Source organism: Salvelinus namaycush, chromosome 2 (genome assembly GCF_016432855.1).
Source record: "Salvelinus namaycush isolate Seneca chromosome 2, SaNama_1.0, whole genome shotgun sequence".
Taxonomy (NCBI): Eukaryota; Metazoa; Chordata; class Actinopteri; order Salmoniformes; family Salmonidae; genus Salvelinus; species Salvelinus namaycush.
The window spans coordinates 67,260,450-67,277,547 of record NC_052308.1 but is presented as its reverse complement, the minus strand read 5'-3'; the positions used below and the strand labels follow the sequence as shown (position 1 = coordinate 67,277,547).

Here is a 17,098-nt window from a genome sequence, read left to right as displayed (position 1 = left end):
CTCCATACAAAAGGCCTGAAATGACAGTGGAACAGGGCTTAACAATAGGTTAAGTTATTTACAGTTTGGTCTCTCAGGGTTTCATCCTGTGTTGTTGTGCAAACATAAACAGAGAGCGCCTTCCAGTGGTGACACCAGGGAAGGACAGGGTGACAGAGGGCACCAATAGGGTTCACCACCAGGTCAACAGCCAGTTCAACCAATGCCCATGCTAATAGTAACAGTAAAAGACACCAGGAATGCTAATGCTAGCAGAAAAGGACACCAGGGCCCTATTTGATAACCCTGTGATCTACCATGCATGGAGTCAAATCTGCAGTGCAGTGCAGGACACATCTCATTTGGACCCATTTAGAGAGCCATTACATTCACGCTCAGTGATAGTCAGTTTGTGTGTATAGGAGGTTAAGCTAATGACCCCTGGTTTAACGACTGCTGTTACATTTTAAGGTGATCTATGCTGCTTTTGAGAGCTGTTGGTGAGCAATAGAACATATTGTCAATGTAGTGCGCTCTCTCCTTGATCCTCTCAGTAATAAATCATACTATCACAGAGCCGCTCCCCAAAAACCCATCTCCTCACAGCCCATCCCTGCCTCTTAATCACGTCACAAATCAAATCCCCTGACAACTATAATGGCCGCGGAGCTGGATCTGCTACCGGGCGACTTTGTCTTGACAGCATTTCCCTTGGAGGATACAAGCCTCTGATGGGCGTCTGGTTAGGTTACAGGTCCAGTCTCCTATCCACCGGGGCCGGTTGAGTAGGTAGTTGCTGATGACTCCACTGGAATCAGCGCCAAATGGAGAAACCAACCTCACTTTAAAAAAAAGAGAATAGAACATAACCCTGCCCTTGAGGCTTTGTCAGTTCTGGTGTTTTTAGTGTCCCGTAATGCCGCTTGGACAGTGGAGATCACAGCGTCTCATGGTGCTAGTCTGTGGAGCCAGTAGCACTGACTGGTGACGCACATGGACCAGTGGACACAGAGGACTAAGAGCTAGAGGATTCAGCTACAGACAGCAGGCTACCCGGCGTCAGTACTGCCTGCTTCACTGTCTGTCTGATACCCATACTAGACTTACAGATGTAGGATCGTAATATGAGCCAGTCTCCTACAGCAGGGAAATAATCCTGCAGCAACAGCAAATGTAAATTATGATGTGGATTATAATTAATGGACATTTTTGTATTGTAAGGGAACATCAAATCTGAAATTACAAAGTGTAAATTACAAACATTAGAAACCTTTTTAAAACTCAAAGACGCTACAAGTTTTAAATGTCCTACGTTGCAGGAAACTTCACCTGCAACAGGGTGATTAAATTAAGATCCTACATCTGTAGTGGGAGATATACTGAATGGCCAGAGAGAGAGAGAGATGAGAGAGAGATGTCTAGGCAAAGTTTTTGCAAGAAGGAAAAGGGATTCCATGGGAAATGTCTGACTCGGTCAAACGGAATTATTTTGTCCCAGGGTGACATCGTAACTGTTGCTGTGATCATGGCTTGTCGGTCTAGAGAAGAAGAGCAAGGTCACAGTCAGGATAGCAGGAAGGAATGGAGCAGACGATAAGGACCGGGTTGCTCTCCTGTGCCAAGAGGACATGGATGGGGTTGTAATTGAAGTCTGTGATACAGACACGAACCTCAGTGATAGAGATAGGAATAACAGCACTGTACAGTGTATCCCATTGAGCAGGAAATTTTAAAGCTAGAATTGAGTCAGACACAAAGACATAACAAAAAATACATTGTAAATAACTCGTCACTTAAAGTCTCTCTCTCCCCAGCTGTCCAGGTGCACATTCTGAAGGCGGACAAGGCGGGCGAGTGGTGGAAGTTCACCGTCAACATCATCTCTGTCTACAAGCAGGGCGAGAGCCGCATCCGCCGCGGCGACCAGTTCCTGTGGGTCAGGGCCAAGGATGTGGCGTGCAAGTGTCCAAAGATCAAGACCGGGAAGAAGTACCTGCTCCTGGGTAACAATGAGGATTCTCCAGGGCAGTCTGGAGTGGTGGCCGATAAGGGCTCCCTGGTCATCCAGTGGAGAGACATATGGGCCCGTCGGCTGAGGAAGTTCCAGCAACGCGAGAAGAAAGGCAAGTGCAAGAAGGCATAGGCGGAAAGTACGGACGACGCCTGGAGCGAGGGAATGGAACACGGGACAGCAGAAAGGATGAGTGGGTGTTGAAAAAGGACGAGAGGAGAGAGAGGGAGACTGAGGAAGGACAGAAAGGGCCTGTGCGTTGTCGCTACTTTTTCGAGTAGAAGCATGAAGAGAATATTATTGAGAAGATCTTTTCTAGTGGACTTTTGTGAAGGAGCTCACGCTGCAGGTGTCATTGCTTCGTTGTTTTTTCCTTCGAGATTTGTCTCTGTGGATTTGCCAAGTTTGCACCTATTACCAGTATATATAAAGTTATTTGTGTTTTCATTTTTTTCATATTGATATTTCATAACCCTATTTTATGAGCATTTTGTGCTGGTGCGAAGACACCACAAATCAAGCCACTGCATTATCACAAGCTCTGTTTTCTGTTGTTTTTAGGGTTAGCTAATAATATCAGTGACAAACCAGCCTGCATCGTCAAACTTCAACTTTTTGTGTTGAAATTGTGTATCCTATTGGCAGTACAGCAAAAAGTGCCATAAAATAACATTGGTTCTGCGCCTTGGAAATGCACATTTCATGTATTATCAAATAAGTTGCCTTTCGCTTCACCCGGTCGTATGTGTATGTAACATAAAACGCACAGTAACTAGCTATGTTTTTTATTATATCACGGGTGTGACATATTGTACATTTGATTGAATGTTGGCCCCTAGATGCAGACAGTGAAATGGGAAGAAAGAAAATGAATGTCCATTCTTAAAGGTGTACAAAATATTTGACTCCAGCATTGTTAACTAAGCTTAATCAAGGATATTATTTTAAATCTACACATTTTTCTTTGTCCGCTTTCAGTATTCAGAATGATCTGAAATGAATGAATGTTCATTGTGGTGATTAACACACTCTTGTACAGTTTCAAACTGCATGTCAACCTGTCTCCAAAAAGGATGGTTATTATGTCAAATACATGGCGTCCATATTAGGACAGCGTCAGATGAGTTGATGTCCTAATATGGACACCGTGTCCTTACTCTCTTTTTGACTGGTGCTGCTGTCTAATTTCATGGTTAGTGTTTTTAATAATACTATTGCTGGATTCCCAAGAAGATGACGGACTGCATTCAAAAGGTCTGGGATTTCACAAAGACTCCTGCTATTAGAACAATAACAACCAGATTTCAATTTAGGATCTTCAATCTGTATTTAGGATCACTTGCTTTAATATTTTATTAATGTTTGGTTCAATTATACTGAACAAACATAAGTGCAACATGCAACAATTAACGATTATACTGAGTTACAATTCAATATAAGGAAATTAGTCAATTGAAATAAATGAATTAGGCCCTAATCTATGGATTTCACATGACTGGGCAGGGGCGCAGCCTTGGGTGGGCATAGGCCCACCCACTGAGGAACCAGGCCCAGCCAATCAGAATGACTTTTTCCCCACAAAAGTGCTTTATTACAGACAGAAATTCTCCTCAGTTTCATCAGCTGTCCTGGTGGCTGATCTCAGACAATCTGGCATGTGAAAAAGCCAGATGTGGTGGCTTATGGTAGAGAAATGAACATTAAATTCTCTGGCAACAGCTTTGGTGGACATTCCTGCAGTCAGCATGCCAATTGCATGCTCCCTCAAAACTTGAGACGCATGTGGCATTGTGTTGTGTGACAACACTGCACATTTTAGAGTGGCCTTTTATTGTCCCCAGCACAAGGTGCACCTGTGTAATGATCATGCTGTTTAATCAGCTTCTTGATATGCCACACCGTTCAGGTGGATGGAATATCTTGGCAAACAAGAAATGCTCACTAACAGGGCGGTAAACAAATGTGTACACAACATTTTTGAGAAATAAGCTTTTTGTGCATATGGAACATTTCTGGGATCTTTTATTTCAGCTCATAAAACACTTCACATGTTGCGTTTATTTTTCTGTTCAGTATATATTTAATGATCGAGTGATTTAGGATTTAGGAGCCAGTCCTTCTAAGAGACAGAAAGCAGTGCGTTTTTTCCCCATGTTGCCGAGATTTAGTATATAGATGTTTTTTTATTTGATATTGAAGGTGTACATTTATGAAATATGAATTCACATTACTATTATAATACAGTACACATGCTTTACACAAAACCAAAAGGAAGCATTTGCAATGATGTGAATAAAAAACCTTATCATACCTAAGGTTTCAAATAGATTAGCTACAACACTAGGCCCTGTGTGTGGACAACACAAATCTAATCGTTTTCAGAGAACGTTAACCAAGCAGTGAGATATTGGTACATATTGAATTGAAAGTGTTACAATGTACATATTTATACGACCTCTCCCTAGGAACAATATTTCCTAATACTGTAGGCTATTCACCAATCGGCACAGAATTGTTTCTGTGTAGTATTAAATTCACCCTATTTTGGATGGCAATTTTTTTTTTTATCACAATGTGTAAAGCATTTGTAATTGAAACAAGCCTCTTCCCCAAGGTACTAAAAAAGGGATTGGCAGTCAACAATAAAAAATCTGTATAGGTAGTATTTTTATGTGAAAATGATCTAGATAATACAACTATTATTAACTTCAATTTATTGATTGTAGATTTTAGCAAAGAGAACGGACAGAGTGCACACCTAAGAACAGTATTTATGTTCTTGTTGTATTGAGGCAACAGAAATGGAAGAGTGCAGTTTACCTCTGACGGACAGTGAACTGTTCCAAACATTATTACACAAGCATTATTAGTCAGCTCTCTAAATTCTTGCTTCATACCCCCCCCCCCCCCCAACTTAACCATCCATAGACCTCACCCTTGTGCATAAGATATACATGTTACATGCTGGACTGCCTGCCACTCTAGAGTTCTTGAAAATTCTGTCTTGAGTGGTGTACGGCATCCATATTAGCAAGTCATCAGATTTCAGGCAAAACTGCCAGTGGTCTTCCTAATATGGAATTCCTAATATGGATGCCGTAGCAGCAGCTATTCAACAGCTGCAGACATTCTTCAATGTCTCTTACAAGGCTGTCAAATTAATTAAGTTCAGAACGATTCGAAGAGGGCGAAACGAGGACTAGGAGGGGAAAAAATCATGTAATTCAATCCCCTGATTATCCCCAAATGAATTAAAACCACATCTTTCTTTTTTTCAAACCAATCAGATGTACATTGAGGGTCTGATTGCCAGCATCTGTGTTCCATACTGTTTCTCTCTGTGTACAGATCAGTCATATAAATACACATGCTTTGTGCTGGTGTATTGAAATATACAGATGACATATTACACGTATTTATACATATATTTACATGTTACTTCCTTTCATCGTTATATCCATACTCGTGACATTAAATGTAAATGTATTTCTGTTTGGCACATAATATATAATCAAACCTCAATCGTTTTTTCCATTCTGTCTCTGTATCCCCATGATGTAAATTTTAGATCAGTTTTCCAAGCAATGGATTGACAATGACCTCCGCTTTGATGAAATATGACTACCGCAGACCTGTCAAAACGTTGCTTTTGTAAATGTTGTTTAGCTGTGTTGGCCATTGCGAAACCATTTTTGCGATGTTTGTTTTACGATGTGTACTAATATATTATGGTTATTATATATGGATATATTTAATGACACGAGACATGTGGATTTTATTCTGTCTTTTTTTTTTTTTATTACTTGTTTGTGGTTGTTTAGATGGTCGTGATTTTAAGAAGGAAACAATAACTACTGAACACCAAGCTGGTAGAACTAAATCCAGAATTCAGTTGAAATAAACTCCTGTTAAGTCGCCACTAGTGTGACTCTTTCTTTTTCTCTTCTGCCTCTCTTTCTCTATCGTCTTAAATCATTCAATGTCTCCTTTGGATCTCTGAAACCGGAGTCCTGGGCGTAACATACACACTTCTACCAACAGCTCCATGTGTGACTTAGGGCAGTACAGTCGAGGGCTAAGCATGCTGGGTGTAGATCGAATAGCTTTAGACCACCAAGCTCAGACCAGTAGTGGGATAGCTATGCTGTTCACACGGACCAGTAGTGGGATAGCTAGACTGTTCACACGGACCAGTAGTGGGATAGCTATGCTGTTCACACGGACCAGTAGTGGGATAGCTAGACTGTTCACACGGACCAGTAGTGGGATAGCTATACTGTTCACACGGACCAGAAGTGGGATAGCTATACTGTTCACACGGACCAGTAGTGGGATAGCTATACTGTTCACACGGACCAGTAGTGGGATAGCTATGCTGTTCACACGGACCAGAAGTGGGATAGCTATGCTGTTCACACGAACCAGAAGTGGGATAGCTAGACTGTTCACACGGACCAGAAGTGGGATAGCTATACTGTTCACACGGACCAGTAGTGGGATAGCTAGACTGTTCACACGGACCAGAAGTGGGATAGCTATACTGTTCACACGGACCAGTAGTGGGATAGCTAGACTGTTCACACAAACCAGTAGTGGGATAGCTATACTGTTCACACGGACCAGTAGTGGGATAGCTATACTGTTCACACGGACCAGAAGTGGGATAGCTATACTGTTCACACGGACCAGTAGTGGGATAGCTAGACTGTTCACACGGACCAGTAGTGGGATAGCTATACTGTTCACACGGACCCGTAGTGGGATAGCTAGACTGTTCACACAAACCAGTAGTGGGATAGCTATACTGTTCACACGGACCAGTAGTGGGATAGCTATACTGTTCACACGGACCAGTAGTGGGATAGCTATACTGTTCACACGGACCAGAAGTGGGATAGCTATACTGTTCACACGGACCAGAAGTGGGATAGCTAGACTGTTCACACGGACCAGAAGTGGGATAGCTATACTGTTCACACGGACCAGTAGTGGGATAGCTAGACTGTTCACACGGACCAGAAGTGGGATAGCTAGACTGTTCACACGGACCAGAAGTGGGATAGCTATACTGTTCACACGGACCAGTAGTGGGATAGCTAGACTGTTCACACAAACCAGTAGTGGGATAGCTATACTGTTCACACGGACCAGTAGTGGGATAGCTATACTGTTCACACGGACCAGAAGTGGGATAGCTATACTGTTCACACGGACCAGTAGTGGGATAGCTATACTGTTCACACGGACCAGTAGTGGGATAGCTAGACTGTTCACACGGACCAGAAGTGGGATAGCTAGACTGTTCACACGGACCAGTAGTGGGATAGCTAGACTGTTCACACGGACCAGTAGTGGGATAGCTATACTGTTCACACGGACCAGTAGTGGGATAGCTATACTGTTCACACGGACCAGTAGTGGGATAGCTATACTGTTCACACGGACCAGTAGTGGGATAGCTATACTGTTCACACGGACCAGAAGTGGGATAGCTATACTGTTCACACGGACCAGTAGTGGGATAGCTATACTGTTCACACGGACCAGTAGTGGGATAGCTATACTGTTCACACGGACCAGAAGTGGGATGTTCACACGGACCAGTAGTGGGATAGCTATACTGTTCACACGAACCAGAAGTGGGATAGCTATACTGTTCACACGGACCAGTAGTGGGATAGCTATACTGTTCACACGGACCAGAAGTGGGATAGCTATACTGTTCACACGGACCAGTAGTGGGATAGCTATACTGTTCACACGGACCAGTAGTGGGATAGCTAGACTGTTCACACGGACCAGAAGTGGGATAGCTAGACTGTTCACACGGACCAGAAGTGGGATAGCTATACTGTTCACACGGACCAGTAGTGGGATAGCTAGACTGTTCACACGGACGCAAGCAAGCATCACCCAACCTTTCAGAGCATTTAAAAGCAAGGCTTTTAAATTGACATAGTGGAAGAACGCAGAGTACGCTATAGATACAGTACATTATCCTTAGTAGATTACCAATATTATATACCACTAATGTCTTTACACCAAGGAGTCCACGGATCGTGCTGTTAACTGTAACTGTTGTTTATTAGAAATGACACGGTTGCATTAAGCTAAACTGATTCACATCATGTTAAAAAGTGACACAGTCATACGTGCTATTTGTTTTGGCTGGCATTATCCTACAAACATGATCAAATCCCAAGACAAATGATACCATTAGAACTGCTAGTGGGTAAATATAATAATAATACTTAATATATAGATATGTGAGAGATGATACATGTGAGTGAATTGCTAAGCTAGCAGAATTAGCGACCCGGAACCCCGGACCTCTCAGCCCACAGAGAGAATTAGGAAAGAAAAAGCCCCCCCCTCCACATGGGAGGTCCTACAGTTGGGTCAGTGCTACCCTTCACCCAACCAACACCCACGTAAGAAAATAAAACATTGTTGCTGGTTCCTCATCAGCCAGCGCTCAACTCTCCAAGTGTCGAGGTACAGTAGAGAACAGCACAATACACTCGGTTCTCATACAAGGGGAAAGGAGAGAGGAAATATAGAGGGCGGGAGAAGAGAGGGAGGTGGAAGAGCGTGTGTGTCATTATTAGTGTATGTGTGTGTTTAACAGGACACGGGTGGTGTGTTAGAGGGCTTGGAAGCACTGGGGCCCGTATGTATCAAGCGTCTCAGTGTAGGAGTGCTGATCTAGAATCAGGTCTGCCTTGTCTATGTCATTTTATTCATTGGGATATAAAAGGCAAACCTGGTCCTGTATCAGCACGCTTGATACATACCTGCATAAGTGCCTCTGCGCCTCGTCTCCCCTGTAGGCTCTCCACGCAGTCTCAGTGGTCATGCGACGGACGGTGCGACGTCCAAAACGCTCCCCTCAGCCTCTTCGTTAGGTGGGCCACACAGCAACCACCACTATAGCAATGAGCAGGAGCACGATCACCACCAGCATCCCTGAAACAAGAATGGAAACACAAAGAGAAGGATAAGTACTGTAGGGGGGAAACTCGACAGAAATTCAAACAATCAACAACTTTACAAAGTGTACCTAATGCAGAGTAGTTACAGCACATAGACAGGTAGAGTACATACTAGTTACATAGACAGGTAGAGTACATACTAGTTACATAGACAGGTAGAGTACATACTAGTTACATAGACAGGTAGAGTACATACTAGTTACATAGACAGGTAGAGTACATACTAGTTACATAGACAGGTACAATACATACTAGTTACATAGACAGGTAGAGTACATACTAGTTACATAGACAGGTACAATACATACTAGTTACATAGACAGGTACAATACATACTAGTTACATAGACAGGTAGAGTACATACTAGTTACATAGACAGGTAGAGTACATACTAGTTACATAGACAGGTAGAGTACATACTAGTTACATAGACAGGTAGAGTACATACTAGTTACATAGACAGGTAGAGTACATACTAGTTACATAGACAGGTACAATACATACTAGTTACATAGACAGGTAGAGTACATACTAGTTACATAGACAGGTAGAGTACATACTAGTTACATAGACAGGTAGAGTACATACTAGTTACATAGACAGGTAGAGTACATACTAGTTACATAGACAGGTAGAGTACATACTAGTTACATAGACAGGTAGAGTACATACTAGTTACATAGACAGGTAGAGTACATACTAGTTACATAGACAGGTAGAGTACATACTAGTTACATAGACAGGTAGAGTACATACTAGTTACATAGACAGGTAGAGTACATACTAGTTACATAGACAGGTAGAGTACATACTAGTTACATAGACAGGTAGAGTACATACTAGTTACATAGACAGGTAGAGTACATACTAGTTACATAGACAGGTAGAGTACATACTAGTTACATAGACAGGTACAGTACATACTAGTTACATAGACAGGTAGAGTACATACTAGTTACATAGACAGGTAGAGTGCATACTAGTTACATAGACAGGTAGAGTACATACTAGTTACATAGACAGGTAGAGTACATACTAGTTACATAGACAGGTAGAGTACATACTAGTTACATAGACAGGTAGAGTACATACTAGTTACATAGACAGGTAGAGTACATACTAGTTACATAGACAGGTAGAGTACATACTAGTTACATAGACAGGTACAGTACATACTAGTTACATAGACAGGTAGAGTACATACTAGTTACATAGACAGGTAGAGTACATACTAGTTACATAGACAGGTAGAGTACATACTAGTTACATAGACAGGTAGAGTACATACTAGTTACATAGACAGGTAGAGTGCATACTAGTTACATAGACAGGTAGAGTACATACTAGTTTCATAGACAGGTAGAGTACATACTAGTTACATAGACAGGTAGAGTACATACTAGTTACATAGACAGGTAGAGTACATACTAGTTACATAGACAGGTAGAGTACATACTAGTTACATAGACAGGTAGAGTACATACTAGTTACATAGACAGGTACAGCACATACTAGTTACATAGACAGGTAGAGTACATACTAGTTACATAGACAGGTAGAGTACATACTAGTTACATAGACAGGTAGAGTACATACTAGTTACATAGACAGGTAGAGTACATACTAGTTACATAGACAGGTAGAGTACATACTAGTTACATAGACAGGTAGAGTACATACTAGTTACATAGACAGGTAGAGTACATACTAGTTACATAGACAGGTAGAGTACATACTAGTTACATAGACAGGTAGAGTACATACTAGTTACATAGAAAGGTACAGCACATACTAGTTACATAGACAGGTAGAGTACATACTAGTTACATAGACAGGTAGAGTACATACTAGTTACATAGACAGGTAGAGTACATACTAGTTACATAGACAGGTAGAGTACATACTAGTTACATAGACAGGTAGAGTACATACTAGTTACATAGACAGGTAGAGTACATACTAGTTACTTAGACAGGTACAGTACAAACTAGTTATATAGACAGGTACAGTACATACTAGTTACATAGACAGGTAGAGTACATACTAGTTACATAGACAGGTAGAGTACATACTAGTTACATAGACAGGTAGAGTACATACTAGTTACATAGACAGGTAGAGTACATACTAGTTACATAGACAGGTAGAGTACATACTAGTTACATAGACAGGTAGAGTACATACTAGTTACATAGACAGGTAGAGTACATACTAGTTACATAGACAGGTAGAGTACATACTAGTTACATAGACAGGTAGAGTACATACTAGTTACATAGACAGGTACAGTACAAACTAGTTATATAGACAGGTACAGTACATACTAGTTACATAGACAGGTAGAGTACATACTAGTTACATAGACAGGTACAGTACAAACTAGTTATATAGACAGGTACAGTACATACTAGTTACATAGACAGAGAATTCTACACATTGCCTAAATTCCTCTGATCAGGCTAAGCTGGACAGCCACAGACCAAAGGAATAGGTGGTGGAAAAGCAACCAATAAGTAAACTTGAAAAAGGTAGGCCTAGGCCTTTTTCTAGTTAGCTCAGACCTTTGGCCCTAGCCACTTTTCTAAATCCCTGCTGCGCCCCAGTGTTTAGGCTACTACCCTCATATTACCTGCACATTTTCACCAAGATGACTTAATACATGTTTATATGCAATCTAGAATTGTGACAGGTTTATTGGCACAGATCACGCTGCGGTGGGCATGTGTTCCAGATCTGACTTCACTGGAGAGGGTAATCAATGTTTTTCCACCAATGCTGTGGAGACAGAGGAGACCTGAAAGATTATACTGTAGCTACCTCACACTTAAATCAAAAGCTTTTTACCCCACAGGACCTGAAAATGATATAGACACAGATCAAATTAACGTTTTTATCATGGCCAAGATAATAAAGAAAATATAGAAAAACGATTCAAAAAGTTCAATACCAACATTTATTATCAAGACTGTGAAATAGGTAGTTATTCTGTGTTTGCATATTGGCTTGTTTTATATGGGTTTGAATATCATATGGCTAGTCTACAACCACCGTTCAATGGGTTTTCCAGTTGTCTTGGCTAGCCCGTTGTCATCTAACCTACAGCTGTTTCAAATCCTGAAACCTTCCTAAGGTGTTGGTAAGAATAAAAGGACTGGTGGATGGCTGGTGTCAAGTGTCATGCCTCTCAACCGTGGTCAGCTTTCATGGCAGCTAGGGGGATTTCTCTCCCAACTTCATGCCACACATTACAGTAGATATGGAAAACTATCTCCAAGGACACATCTAGCCACATTTTCCTCTCGCTCTCTCTCTAGTGTTTCTCCTTGAATGGCATCCCCATCGGGTGAAGATTTCAAACAACTGCATCCGGGAGAATCTGATGGCTTGATGGCTGTCGACAGTCTCTGGCTGACTCAAGTTGTCCATGGTTATTTCGCATGCGAGCTGGTATTTTCCCTCCCGGCCTTTTCACTTTTGGTTTACATTTCTTTCATACCTTGGCTTTCTCGTCGTGCATTCTACTCTGCAGCGTAATTGCAGTCTGGTCCACAGGCAGAGATAGGGGGGAAGATGAACCCAAGCTGAACTAATTGCCTGCGTCGTAGTCAGAGTAGAACTCCTAATCTAGGATCAGCCCCCCGTGCCGTCCGTGGAATCTTGTTCATTGTGATCTAAAAGGTAAACCTGATTCTAGATCAGATGTTCTTATGAGACATAGGACTTGGCTAGGAAGCTTGGATGTGGCAGCAGCGAGTCCAAAGGTCTGGATGCCTCGTTAGCTTGGTTGGTTGCGACACTTTCTCCTACTTTTAGGATTTCTTAATTGAATACGGTGGTATGGTTACTGTAAGGATACACTACTAAACAGTTCCAAACTGAGGGAAATATCTCTCTCTCTGAGTTGAGTGAAGGAGATGCAGGCACAACTTAGTGGCTATGCCCATTCACCATACTCTACATGTAACCAATTAATCTTAGTCCTATTTACCCTTCTTCTCCTAAGTTTTTATTTCAAACTTTCAATAAAACAGCTCTGTCTGAAGCCTAGCATGCTAGTCTCCGACCTCTCCGAATGATCATTGGTCGAGACAGGACCTCCCCACTTGATAACTTACACATGTGAGCAGAGGCGCAACAACGTAAATGTCAAGTGGGAACATTCCTCCCAACAGCCCTCATGATGGCTTTTTAAACACCTCACACTTAAGAGAAATATACACACACACGCCAGACAATTAACTACGCTTCAGTGTGAAGGATATTAAAACAGGATAGTATGCTGTCATCTTTACATTCAGCTCGACTTGACGGAGGGCGTAGGCAGATAAACATTCTGAAGTCAAATTACGTTAGACGTTCATGTACTTCGTTGGATAATAAAGTCATCTTCTTCTTCTTCGATATGTTCCCTACCACCCAGTCACCTCAGCCCCCAGACCCCCTACCAACACTCCCTCCCCTTCTCTTTGGGACTGTCCCCATCCCGCTAAGTAACTAAATAAGTTACTCCTGACCCAGTCTCGACGAAGCAATGACAACAATCACATTTGCAAGCCAAATAGATGAGACTACGCTTCGCCATTGAAGCCAAGGGGTCTACAGTGCAGTCAGCAGTCAAAGTGACCCCCCCCAAGAGCTTCAGAGATGGGTAGAGTAAGAAGGATTGGGGTACAACCTTTTTAGCATTTCCCGACATATCGGTAAGACAAATCCTAATTGGTGGAGAAAAGGAAGGGATACGGGTGGAATTTGTATTTATGTCTCTGCCCTCGCCAACACACACACACCTCCCCCGTTCGTACCCTTTGCCTATGGTTCATAGCTCTTTTCGGCCACAAAAGACTCGGCTGACCTCTGACGACCGGTCAAATTTGATGTTAACATGGTTTGCGAGGTCATCACTTTCCTAATTGTAAACCTTTAGGTTTCTCACACCATGGTAGATAGTTATCCTCCAGCAAGTCCATTGTAATATGAATATATCACTTCAGAACACATTGATGAACATCATATTGAAGTGATATACAGTCAAACGAAAAGCTTTCGCAAAGGAATAACACATTTCATAGAAAAGAAGCCGTAAAGCGACTGCTGTTTCAGATCTATTGTTTTACAGCCATCCAATATTCCACTCTTGCCAGCCAAAAACAAGTGGTAAAGGTGATGTAAGCATTTGTAAACGTGACAAACCATGACATTCGGGACCTGTTACTCCTCTAGGTCATGGGATCAACACCGCCATACGTACAAAAATCTTGGATTTTTTTTGTTTTAGTACAACCCTAGATTTGAATGGTTTGTTTCAGTATTTTTTCGGTCCAACACTGAAATGAATGCTAGGGCATGGGAGACTAGTAAAAATGATCATATCGGCATCAAAAGTATTCAAGATTTACTTAACAGGCTTAAAGGGATTCAGTGAAATTAAGTTACATTTACCTACCCTCAATGACAACCCCTCGAAAGCCCTAACAATTCAGGTCTACTTGAGATGCAAGCCACCTGCGGGATTCGAGTCTGTGAGTATGTGTGTGTGAGGTTTCCCTCCAGCCTCCGCAGGCCCATGGGATTAGTCCATTGGAGAGAGGGCTGCCCCCACGTTGCCTGATGAGACACTTAAGCCCTGGGAAACTCACACCACCCTCCTAGGGCCCTTTGGTGCTAAGGGGTCATCTGCCTTTCTAATGCCACCTACCCCCCTCAAAACCTGTTCACTACCCGTTTCCCAGTAAAGGGAAGTGACATTGAAAAGTAGGCTTTACTTTATTGAATCTTTCTATTGGGCAGCTTTAACTTTCTCATTTTGCTCAAAGCTTAAACACGGTTTAAAAAGGCTAACCTCAAGTTAGCTTTAAAAGCTTTAACGTTTTTCTTGTCACCCATATATCCTGGTGAAATCCACAACCGTGTTGTGGTCTGATTGTGGCTCTTCCCCAATAAACCTCAGCACCGTGAGACTGATGACTGGAGGACTTGTAATGTGCTTGTGTCTCGACTCTCTATATGTTTCAACAAGATCCAGGATGTTTCACAAGCCTGCCCTGAGATCCAGTCATGCACCCGTCGTTGCAGGATGGATCCATGGCGATATGTTATGCTATGTGGGTCCTTCCTCCCTTCAGCGGAGAGATGACCCCGAACCATGTTCAGCCCGTGCTCGTCCAGCCTTCAGCTTACCAACTAAACACAAAGGTAGGATGGATTTTCCACAGCGTCCTCAGTCACTCATCTCCTTGTTTTATCTCTGGCAGAAGGTCTAAGAGGTTGATTAAAGATTGACACAACTGCAAACAAAAGCCTCAGGTTCCATCAGTACACGTATAAGAAGATGTGAATTTGCTGGAGGTAATGCATCTAAATACTGCAACTCCTAACAGCTCAAATCCTAACAACAGCAACATCTTATGTTAAATCCTCAAGTTCAACACACATCTTAAGTCAGGATTCTGCCCCCACTGTGCATAATCTGGGATGTTTCTTCTCTTATGAGAGAAAGTATGCTAAGTATGCCCGTCTCCTTGTCAAAGCCAGTCTTTCCCACCCATAGGAGAACTGAAGGAAGACATAACACTCAAGCCTGGGCTTTGGACGAGCTGGGTTCCAAAAACAAATAAAGCCCAGGCTCAGGAATTATCAACACGCACCCAAGAACAAGTGGAGAAACACTCCAAAAGATGTGTGGCGTGTTCTAGTTTCAATTATTTCTTTGCACGAGACAAAGACAAGTGTCAAACAAACCAGGAGAAGAGAGGATGGAAAAAGGAGGAATGGAGCGGGTGGGGACACCCAAACTACCCCCCCCCCCCACTACACAGAATTGTTAAGCATTGGCACTGTAGAGAAGAGAAGGGATAGGGAGAAAACAATGAGAGAACGCAGACAGATATGTGAGAGAGCGAGGGAGAGAGAGAGAGAGAGAGAGAGAGAGAGAGAGAGAGAGAGAGAGAGAGAGAGAGAGAGACTGACTGACTCCTGGGTTAGCACAATGTGCCCAGTGACATTAGTTCTGAGATCTTCAAACAAACCTCCTCTGGGTGTCATGGTGACTGGGCAGAAATGGCATAAACTGTTATATTAGCTGAGCGTTCATCGCATCCCCAGATCTTACTGTTGTATCCCCGCGCCACTGTTCGCCTGTTAGTGGGGGCTCCTGGTGCAACAATGCGACCATCTCCAAGGTGACGGGGACTGGCATTTACAAGGCAAACATAGCTTGACTAAGCCAACAAGCTTTGTCGGACATTCCCGTTCTCGCTGTACGGTAGCTAGCCTAGCTACCTCCCCTCTCTGGCATATCTTTTTCCCAGCAGAGAGAAAGAAGCAGGGTGGCCATTGAGAGAGGAAAGCCAGGCTTTGTAAAGGCTAAAGACCAAAGAGCCGAGTTAAACAAATTAAAGGGGATTGGGGGGGGGGGGGTAATGGTGAGGGAGGGCCCCATTGACACAGCATCACAGCTCCTCTTTAGCTCTGTAAACCACTGAACTCCATCAAAGACTGGTTACAAGAGAGGGTGGTGCTGACTTACTACACTACAGACTGGCGGCTCCTGGGAGTCCTTTGAAAGTGGTACCAAGAAAGGCTTTTTGACTTACTACAGAGTCTGTACTACAGCCTGGCTCTTGGAAGCCCCTTTCACAGAGTAAGGGAATGGGGATTGGATAGGGGGACCTATGTGGGACTGTTTTCTATAGCAGAGAGTAGTAGATGTGATAGAGACAATCCCCACGCCACTGTGTGGTGTTTCGGTGCCATCAATGTCGTTGTTTCTGGTCAATTAAGCAGCATCGAGTCTGCTTCCGGTGGGCACAGCAATGATATTGCTGAATGGACTACGATGGATGGAGCTACTGTGGGAGAACCCAGCTTCAGAGGGTTCTGATAGGAGCTCTTTAACACGATCTTTAACCATCACAAATGACTTACCTGGAGAGTAAAGATTATAGGACTGAGACTCAATATAACACATAACTGGGTGCATTTAGAGTTTGGGTCTGGCTTTCCCATTACCGAAGGTCTATGCTCCCTTTACTAGGCCATTCACAGCACACTGAACTGTACTGAGAGCTGCAGAAAGAGAAAAAGGAGATGGGACCGATGCTTGTAAATCTGGATGAGA

General features: G+C 42.8%; 2 protein-coding genes across 2 annotated transcripts in view; one reads left to right on the top strand and one right to left on the bottom strand.

The window, feature by feature from the left end:
- The window catches only part of LOC120066663 (netrin-1-like), an 89,365-nt gene extending 87,209 nt beyond the window's left edge, over positions 1–2,156 (top strand). Inside the window, exon 6 of the mRNA XM_039018100.1 lies at positions 1,794–2,156. Coding sequence (XP_038874028.1) covers positions 1,794–2,122 — 329 coding nt within the window. The 3' untranslated portion in view covers positions 2,123–2,156. The remainder of the gene's footprint in view (positions 1–1,793) is intronic.
- Positions 2,157–8,027: 5,871 nt separating this feature from the next.
- Positions 8,028–17,098, bottom strand: part of LOC120027699 (syntaxin-8-like) — a 46,206-nt gene continuing 37,135 nt past the window's right edge. Inside the window, exon 8 of the mRNA XM_038972692.1 lies at positions 8,028–8,956. Within this exon, the coding sequence (XP_038828620.1) occupies positions 8,892–8,956 (65 nt within the window). The 3' untranslated portion in view covers positions 8,028–8,891. The remainder of the gene's footprint in view (positions 8,957–17,098) is intronic.